At 31.2% G+C, this 10,750-nt stretch overlaps 1 protein-coding gene across 3 annotated transcripts in view; it reads right to left on the reverse strand.

Moving 5' to 3' along the window:
• The window catches only part of LOC118202302 (chloride channel protein 2-like), a 93,418-nt gene extending 91,595 nt beyond the window's left edge, over positions 1-1,823 (reverse strand). Inside the window, exon 1 of one of the 3 annotated variants that reach the window (XR_015042532.1) lies at positions 1,621-1,823. Coding sequence is in view for 2 of the 3 variants with exons in the window: in XM_035374464.2 (XP_035230355.1) it covers positions 1,621-1,668 (48 nt within the window). In the remaining variant the exon portion in view is untranslated. The remainder of the gene's footprint in view (positions 1-1,620) is intronic. The other 2 variants (XM_035374464.2, XM_035374463.2) reach the window with 2 other exon arrangements.
• Positions 1,824-10,750: the final 8,927 nt, after the last annotated feature.

The raw sequence follows: 10,750 nt of genomic DNA on the forward strand, positions 1-10,750 counted from the left end.
GATCATAAATTGAACTTAAATGTCCATTCTTCACTAATCATATATAAATAGATGCTAGAGATACATAAATGGAGATAGTAATTGATAAATATCTCAGAGATGGTATTACACTAGTTAAGGGTTAAATTCTTTGGCAGGAGGTATAGTTCAATGCATAGCACTTGTTTTGCATTAATACTGTCACATATTTATTCATATTATTTATTAAACTGGTGCTTGCAAACAGCAGTTTTACAACTGGCAATTTAGCAATGCTAAAGTGAAATTAACTGCCATATGATTTGATTTTTCCTATTAATTAATGCAAATACAGCTGATTATTTAGTTTTGGTTAATAATATTTTGTATATTCTTTTTTTTTTTTTTTTTTTTTTTTTTTTTTCCCATACATTTTTTATTTTTAACCTTGAATTTTCAGAGAAAATAAAAATTATATTAAAGTGCTTAAAGTGCAATTTTTTTGTGAGAAGAAAGATAACACTTTTTTTTCCAAAACTATTATTTATTACAATGAAGATTCTAATACATTTACTTAAATGCAAATTTATTAAACATTCAATGAATTTAGTAATATTTCTTTATAAAATTTACTAATATTTTTTTACTTAAACTCTGTTATATTTATTAGATAATTTCCTTTTAGGCATGTCCCAATTATTTTTAATAGAGAATAAACACTTTATGCATCATGTCACTCCTTTTTAAAAAAAATTACATCAGCAGCAATATTTCTAAACAACTATTATTGAAAATAAACGATAAAACACTCCTTTAAAAAGTCACCAGATTAGAAATTAAAGTATTTAAATTAAATAATTATTAAATATTTATTTCCATCCCCTTTAACCAGTAAGTGATCCTTTAGCAGTGACATCACTCAATCAACATCCCGCGCAAAAGTTACGTCATCGGCCCACAAAAATTTCACTTAAAGAAGCAAAACTTTATTGATAAATATATTAAAAATTAGAAATTTCATTTTCCACATACTTTTAAAGAGAACAGTAATAAACATACTAGTACACACATATAACTGTGAAAAACTACATAAATGTTTCGTAAGAATTAAACAAGAATAAATATTAAAATGTTTCTTATATGATTTTGAGTTACTAATATATACCTCAGAAAATTTAAATTATGAACTACATAACAAATATTCAGTTTTACATTGATAACGTTTTAGCATGAAACATTTGTTTAAATCATTATAATCTAACAATAAATATCTCAAATAGCATTTTTTTTTTTTTTTTTTTTTTTTTTTTAAGTCTAATACAGATAAGAAACAAATGAGCCGTGATTATGCGTTTTTCGAGAATTTCCATATTACAAAAAAAAAAAAAATATATATATATATATATATATATATATATATATATACTCTTCCTATTGTCACGCAATCAAATACGATTTTAGTTAAGCTCTTGTGAATTTAGATATATTTTACCACACGCGAAGGAATTACTATTGAAAAAAGTGTCATTTTTAACCACTTCTACTCATAAAATGAAAAGAAATAGCACTCATAAAACTGCTAACTAAAATTGAAATTTCAAAACTGATGCACATTTCGAGCCCTCTCTGACATTATTTTTAAATATTTTGTTAAAAACTTACCAAAGTGTGCTCATATCCCAGAGCAGCTCTTTCAGTTCCGTCCGACATGATTCTTTTAATTGATAACTAATACTAAAAAGTTTTATAACACTAAAATTTGCCACATATCGCTTCTGGAATAAAGCACATCGACGCACACACGTTCATTCAGCGCACTGATGACCACCTGTATGAATTTTTTATGTTTTTTGCTCACGCGAGGAACTTCGTGAATTCGTCATAGGGTTGCATTATATCTTTTGGCGATTGTTGTACATCGCCAACTTGAAACTACGAAACGCCAGACGTTAGCTAGTATGCAGAACAGCGCCTGGATGTCCCGTTTCGCGTAAATTTTCTCTCTATTCTCTTTCTTTTCCCTGCATATGATAAAAAACATCTTGAATTAAAGTAACGTACGATACAAATAGGAAAGTACATGGTGTAAAAAAAAAAAAAAAGAGAATGTTATTGAAATTTATAACTTCTTTAAAATATAGAATATTGCGAAGTTAGTTCGTCTATTCCTATGTATTCTTTTTAATGTGGTATGTTCTTGTAAAAGCTTCCTTTTCAGAATCATAAACACCGCATAATTTTTCCTCTCTAGTGCCAAGAGGTAAAATTAGTTAAAAAAAAAAAAAGAAGAGGGGGGAGGAATACGCAAGTAATTACGGTAATACTAATAGAATTTTACTGATTCTAATCGGATTAATGTGAAGTTAGTTGATTGAAGATATAGAAATGACAGATACTGAATTTGCGTAATGGAATTTTTTTTTTATTGTTTTACGGAAAAGAGCTTCACCGGAAGCGGATGGGGCTGGTCTGACCGTAGCGGACAGTTTGCTAAAAGTGCCAGTACCATTTTGCGTACTGGCCATTCCCCACCCCCCAAATTTTTGAGTGCCCGACACCCTTTACAACTTTCAATTTATACCATGAAGAACACAATCTTTATCAAGTTGGCGGGACGCTATGTATATAAGTAAATACTTCGCGACTTCCATAAAGCTGTCGGCAATTTTATGAAGCTGGCAGTTTGGCGGGACATGAAAATCCCTCGTTTTTATTCTACGTAACAAAGCTAGATCGTTGGTGTTGGTGTTGGTGTATTTAATTATGGCAAAGCACACGAGGGCTATCTGCCTAAAGGGAGGGATGCCTTTCGTGGAGGACTTTCTAAGGGAAACTGGCTCGTATACACGTTACACATGGAGAAAACCACGAAAACGCCCATGCAGCCAGCCCGTTCGCGGGATTCGAACCTCAGACCGAACTACCAGTGTTCAGCGTCTTTACCGCTCGGCCGCTGGTGGGCCCAAAGCTAGATCGAATAGCTATGAATCTACGACGAGCTTAACGATGACGGGATTAATACGTTTATTGTTGGATTTTTTTTTTTTTTTTTAAGTGTCACTAAGCCCTTAGAGATCGCATAATTTTCAATTCAAGAAAATTGTCTAAAAATAAGTGTATGAACAATATATAATACACATATATATTCATTTTTAATTTTTGGAATTTTTTTTAGCTCGAAATCATGAAAATTTAATTTATCAGGAGGCGAAAAAGACAGTCAGGGTTAAGAAATGGATTGTTTTTAATTCTTTGCGTGTTTTTTTTTTTTTTTTTTTTTTTTTTTTTTTAGAAATCTTACTTAGTAATTTTGATGGAAGTGAGAATTAAGGGGTTAAATCTTTTTTTTTTCAGTGAGTTTTGTTGTTGTATAATTCTGCTTTATGTTTCATCTGTTATAAATAATCAATATCAGGTAACAAGGTATAGCAAAATGCTCTTTTTTGAACTTCGAAACGAAATTCCCCGAATTTCCGAGCTCCGTCCGCCTTCCTCTTATCGAGCTTCACCTTTCGTATTTTGATCTGAAATCTCTTTAATGAATAAACTCTGTAGATGAGTGTGAAATACTGCAACGCTGGGACTCGAACCTGGACCTCTCGAATTCGCGCCGAGTGTGCTACCGTTACACCACGAAGACATGCAGAAAGGAGGGAGAAACTACTTTATAAAGAGTTAAAAAGAATTATTTGAAGACAGCAGTTCTTTTCTTTCAGTGAAGCAATTTAACAGAAATAGCGACTTTTGATATGAATTGTTTTTTGTTTAGCTGATTATGACAAAGCATGGCAGGTCTCTCTTTCTTAAATGAGATAGCTTTATGGTGGGCATTTCATAGAAAACTTGATCATATTAATGTCACAAACGAGCAAAAGTACTAAAGCTCTATTCAGTCAGCTTATTCGCTAGGAACTAGACCTGGTCGATCTATCAAACTTCAGAGGTTTTTTTCCATTTAGGTAATGATGGGCAGATTCGAAATGTTTTCAAATAAATAAAGTAAAATAAAATAAAAATAAAAATTTGAAAGGGTTTAATTTTAAATTATTTCCAAAAGTTTTTTTTTTTTTTTTTTTTTTTTTTTTTTTTTTTTTTTTTTTACGTTTTGTGTGTTACCTTTATTTATTAAATATCATGTTCCTCGCACTTAAACCATAAAATTCATTTCAAGAGCACTATCGCAAAATAATTTTAAAATGAGCATATCTTTAGAATTTCCGATACAAAGTCTCGCGCGCTGGAGGTAAAAATGTTTTTTTCTGTACAAAGTTGCCATTGCTTGCTTTGAAATCCTTGAGTTTGTTAATTAAAAATTCGTTAAAGTTTTACAAAATATGAAATCGATAATAAAATAAATTCCAAATTTCAAATTTGTTCTTCCAGATGCACATATTCGCAGGAGGATTACGTTATTCAAATTTAATGGCTCTTGGTATCGTTGTTTTATCACAATGCGAGAAACATACATACATTTATGCAGATTCTTCATTATTTAATTTCTTTAAATATAATACAGGGCGATAATGTTTGGTGGCAACAATTTGAAAACTGAAACAACGATTGTAGTGAACCAATGCAAAATGCCAAAACGAAATTAATAATCCTTATGGGCAAATTTCCCCTTTGGACTAATAAATAAATAAACAAGCCCACCCCCCAAAAAAAATCTGAAAGGTTTCAGATTTTAAATTACGTCCAAATGGGCGTTTTTTTTTTTTTTTTTAACGTTTTGTGTGTTATCTTTATTTATTAAATATCGTGTTCTTTGCACATAAACCATAAAATTCAGTTCAGTAGCAATGTCGCAAAATAATTTTAAAATGAGCATATCTTTAGAATTTCCGATACACAGTTCCGCGCCCGCTGGAGATAAAGTGTTTTTCCTCCGCCGTAGAGTGTTGCCATTGCTAGCTTTTAAATCGTTGAGTTTGTTACTCAAAAATTCATTAAAGTTTTATAAAACAAATTCCAAATTTCAAATTTGGTCTTCCACATATTCGTAGGAGGATTACGTCATTCAAAATTCGATGGCTTTATGTACCGTTGTTTTATCACAATGCGAGAAATAGACATACATTTATGCATATTTTTCATTATTTAATTTCTTCAAATATAATGCAAGACTCTAACATTTGGTGGCAATAGTTTGAAATGTGAAACGGACATTTATAGTGATTCAACGCAAAATCGCAAAACGAAAACAATAGTCCTTCAGGGACAAAGCCCCTTTGGACTAATAAAACAAAATTAAAGTTAAATTGATTTTTTTTTTTTTTTTTTTTTTGGAAGGTTCGATGGCCCTTGACTACTATTCAACGTTTGATTTAAATCTGACTGTTCTGTGTATTTGCATCAAAACGAGTTGTGACTTTTATTGTATCACAAAAGAACGCGTTTGTGTTCTAAATCGTATTTAAATGAAAAGGTTATTTTAACCTTTTCGTGACTTCGTAATTGATCAGACATAGAAATAATTCGCTTCACATCTTTTAGGACTTAGCATCACCAGCTCAAGTACATCCCTGAAATAATCAGGAATTTATAATATGTAAGAAATTATATAACTTAAGTTTTATATCATATGATTTCTTAACATGATATACATGTCTCTCTTTATTAACATAATATATTCCTTATTTAGTCACATGTTTTCCATGCTTTATTTTTCTAATTTTTTAGCCTGAATATCGAGAAGGGAAAATTATGCGAATAATTTAGTTTCCGAAGGTTGCAGTAGGAGCATAAGAAATGAAAAAATAATCATGGATAAACTACTGTTAACTATCACAATATTATTTGTTTAAACGAAACTTTTTAACATTTTTATTAGAAGACATACTAATGCTCACGTTAAAATATCTAGTAAGGTATTTTTATTTGTAATTCTTGTATCTTGAATATCGACCTCACTTTGTTGTCCACTGCCACTCCCTAGGCCTCGAATTTTTCATTGCTGCTGGAACTGCTGTCTTGTGTTCTAGAGCTTCTAAAGTTGTCGCTGCGTCATTATAGTTGCCATCGTCTTCATCACCGTTTAGGCTGTTTTCCCTCTTGCAATTATCTTCAGAATCATCAAGAGCATCCGTTTTCTTGAAGCTCTCCAGTTATTTTTGCTTCATCAATCAGGATCCAAAATCTATGAGTAAATCAATTAGTAAGACGAAATCAATCACTACTTGGACCAGTCCATTTTAAAATTTAGGGGAGCTCGCTTTTTGAATATTTTGAGGAAGAGGAAATTACATGAATATTTTAAAAGCCTATCAGAACTTTGAGCTAAAACATTAGGGGGGGGGAAGAATATGTGAGTAAATACGGTAGTCTTTTTATAAGATTTTTTATTAAGGTTTTTTTTAATTTATTGTAATTAACATTTTATTAAGAATTTATTCGGTTTTTTGTAAAATTTTACTGAGACTTACTAAGATATATATTTATGTTTATTAAGATTTAATAAAGAGTTTAAGATCTAAATTTTTTAATTTAAACAAAAAATTTTATTCTTAAATGTTACATTTGATAATTGTTTTTTTAATTATGTTATATAAATATTACTTTTATGCAGGTTAGATTCTTCTCGGTATTTTAAAAATATTCCTGAAATATTTACTGCTAATAAGAGGTCCAGTTTTCTAAAATTTCTCCTAAAAGAGTATTTTCATTTTCCCGCCAAAATTAACCTCTTCAGTCATGAAAATATGAAAAAGACAAAACAGATACCTTCGAATTTTACATGAATGGATAAATTTAATGTTCACTAATGAAAATTTTATTAAAAACCTTAATTAATTTCTTTAATTTCGAAAACTCTGAAATTCTTTCAAATAATTAAAAATCAGTGGTTTGCTTGTAATGCTATAAAAATAAGTTTCATTGATAAATAATAGTTTAACGCAAATTAAACAGAATTGGAAAATGTTAAAAAAATAATCATATACGTCTAGAACGAGAACAGTAAAATATTTCACTTCCCTTTGATTAAAAGAGAAGCAGTACGCCATCATATTTACATTCGCAATATTTCAGAAAAACTTAACAATGAACCTTGGCAGTTTCTTTGGAAGCTGCTTGCGAAATAACGGAAGGAAAAGAGAGTCACATATTATTACGAAGGATTGTTTCAGTAAAAATTATTGAAATAATATACGAAAAATGTTAAGCTGTTAAGATAAAATGTCCTTTTAATAAACAAAATTCCTTTTAATAAATGTTAATACCAGACAATATAGAGCCATTGTTGAAGCTTTGAAGAGAAAAAGAATAAGAAAAATTGTTTCGTCTGAGAAATTTTTGTTACACAGTACATGGATAGAAACGAAGATGCTTGTTTTTAACGTTAACTGTTGCTGGTATTTGCTAGACATTTTTTCCTCTTTTAAGAATATTCGAGGGCCTTTTTTAGCCTTTATGAATAAATGGAGATTACCCATCATTAATCAAACATTTGTAGGGTGCCACATAAGCGATTCTGCCGAATTACCGATAGTTATATCAGAATGTCCAACAACTAACCATTTCATTCTACTTTAAAAATACCTTGTCAATTGGTATAAGTCTATTAATAAAGTCGCCAAAGATGAATTAAATGAAATCACTGGAAACCTCAATGTAATATAATGGAATATAGTTCACGAAAGCCTCTTATTACAAATAATTCGGTTAAGGAGCAAATTATCAAAAAAAAAAAAAAAAAAAAAAAAAAAAATTCTCAGTGACGAACGTTGCTTCGATTTGAGAATAGAGCTTAATTTCTAAAATTAGACATGCCAGAACCCTTGGAAGATCATCAGGAAAGATGAACAAGAATAAATAAATAAATAAAATCATAAAGTGATTGATAATTTAAAAATTAAATAATTAATTATTAAAATAATTACATAATTAATGATTAGAATAATAATATAATTAAAATTTAACAAAATGTAAAGAGACAAATAAAAATTTAATAAGTTATTAAATAAAAGGTAATTAGTTAAATAATAAAATGAAGTACTCTGACCTTGACTTATTTGGGGTTTCGGCCATAATTACAATTTCACAAAAAAGTAAGAAATAGCTCTACCGGGCTTCGGTTGAATTTAATCTCTGAATATAATGTACTACTTCAATTGATGAGAGAAATAAAGACCATGCTTCTTCCAGAGATGCCAATTCCATGATCTCCTGTCAATATAATTCTAGCTGTCAAGCAAAAAATAACTGGGGAATAAATTTCCCCTGAATCCGGGGATTAGCTAAGGAAAAAGTCACAAGTGACAATTTTTGTCCCCCGTCTTCGATTACATCGTTCCAGAAAGTCTGCAGATGCTCCCTTTCGCGGGAAGACACTAGAGTTGGAATGAAAAATTTACGCGCTGTCAATAAAAGCATCGTACTTTATGGAGAATAAACCTTTGGCATGTGGGTGAGGGTTTTTCTTCCTTTAAAAGTCACCACCTCCATTCAAGGATTTTTTCCCCCAAGGAAAGAGAGGCATGCATTTAGAAGTGAGGATCAACTTTTAATATAATTTTATTATTAAATTTAAACTTTCGAGATCTAATTTCTGCTGAAATTGTTGTTTAGTTACGTTAAGAACTGTCAGAGCCTTCTTAATTAGGGCTCCGGTGAGCTCCTGCTAGAATTATGATTTATTCGAAAAACTAAGAAGTACCAAAGCCGGGCTCCTTTGCAATTTAAACTCTGGTTTCGAACAATCAAATCGGCAACAAATGCTTTTAAAAAGTCTTTTGAGACAACCTGTGACATATAATTAACATTCAAGGACCAAAATCCTAGCAACATTTAACTAAACAGACCATGGATTCGGCCTGGAGAAAACTGTGGCCAAATTGTGTTGCAGAGACTTTGAGGTCTGGGTCTCTAGGTAAAACAACAGGCTACGAAGTTAGTAGTAAAAGTGTGGAGGATTTACTACATGACCACAAAAATTAATTCAATGAGAAAGAACTGGAATATCTTTCAGAAGCAGTAACAAAAAGAGTTGGGGAGGCAATGACTTCAGAGGAAGAGAAAGGAAGAAAACATGATCTTTAATCAGCGAAATTTATACAAAATAGGATAAATGGGAAAATTTTTGAGTAAAAGTATCACGCTGATAAAACAGCAACAAGTTACCTGTACAACATAAGCATTTTCTATAATAATATTATTTTTTTCTTAGTAACATTTTCAAATGTGGACAACCGCAAAGACATAGGACAAATTTTCAATGAAAAGGAGACTGAGTCCCAAACAAATTTTTGTTAAAAGACAAAGGGAAAATAAAAGATAATGCTCCAAAAAGATAATTACTAAATGTTTATATGAAAGGGAGCTCCCCCCTCCGAATAATGACATCTCTTCTTCACTCACTTTCTACTTACGCCATCCATTCTTTTTAGTATAGGAAATGTAAAATTAAGTTAAATCTTTTATTTTAACTGTTTAATATTGCGTTTATCCGTTTATCTACTTAGCCTTAGATATAATGATTTCTGTTGGTTTCATCTTATGATCTTGTTGAGGTATTGTTATTAAGTTTAAGGAAATATTGCTATTAAGTTTAAGGAAGCAATCCTTCAGGAACGGACAGTAGTTTCCTTGGCCTTCTCTTTTACAGTAGTTCCCTTGGCGGGAGGGAATATTTTCGGTTTATGAAAATTTCGGATGACGAACTGTCTACACAAACAAATTGCATTCGTTACAAGAGGTTTCGCTGTGCACATAAAAGTTTGAAAGCACTTTTATTAACTTAATATGAAACTTCATAACTGTTGCTGTTACTCTTCCTGTTATGCAATGCCTGAGATAAATTTCAAATGCTTCTCACACACGACGCAAGCACCTGCTTTTTTGTCGATGTCAAATTTTTAGGAATAAAAGTCGCAAATGATACTAGCATTAAAATCCAACCTCTATCAAAATTCTTGCAATACTGTGTCATGACATTATACGTCCAGGCATAGATATTATGTGACTCTGATTAGTAGATAACGGAAATGTCGGGTGATTTGGGTAGTTATTATTATCATATGATCTACTGGAGTAGTGTCACTTGCCCTGAAGCGTTTCGTGGACATATAAGCGTTAAAGCGTTGTTATCATACTTCTGTTTGTTTTGGACGACTAACTATTTCAAAACAGTTCTACTGACTTTATCACTGAAAGTTGATGCATGATCTTTAACTCCCATCCACTCAACCTGTATACTGTTTTTTCAACCAATCCAGCAATCAGCGTTGGTCAGATTTGGTAGCTTCGCTGTGTGGAGTGGAGTATCAGTTTTCCACTTAACATGATAACCCAAATATGGTGTTTAATGACTGGCCGTTTTATATCATATTACAAAGAAGTAAAATTGCACTAAGCAGTTATTCTTTCGAAAGGTTTTTATTGTGGGATATAGCTATTAGAATCATAATATGAGCATCTAATTGCACCATCGCCAATGATCACTAACGAGCTGAACGATTAACGGATATATTGTTTGCCACAATCTGATTACTTCCTGTTTCATAAAACCCAGATCCTAGTTCCAGGCTTTAGATTCATCCTACAACTCTTCATAATCTTTTTCTTTTTCGCTCAAAATAAGCAAAATTATTATTGAGAGGCTCAGAATGTTTTAATCGGATCTTGCGACGCACTTATTCCAAGTCTATGATGTGAATTCAACCGAAATTATTCGCTAGGATGTTTTAGATCATTGGGTAAATCGTTGAGAAAGATGCTCATATACTACTGAAACATTACTAAGGAGTCCTAGCTGTCAAAGAGGACAAGAAATGCTCATTATTTGTGGCTTAAAGTG

This window comes from Stegodyphus dumicola, chromosome 8, assembly GCF_044657685.1.
Source record: "Stegodyphus dumicola isolate Sdum_Otavi_A_Nest chromosome 8, ASM4465768v1".
NCBI classification, from domain to species: domain Eukaryota; kingdom Metazoa; phylum Arthropoda; class Arachnida; order Araneae; family Eresidae; genus Stegodyphus; species Stegodyphus dumicola.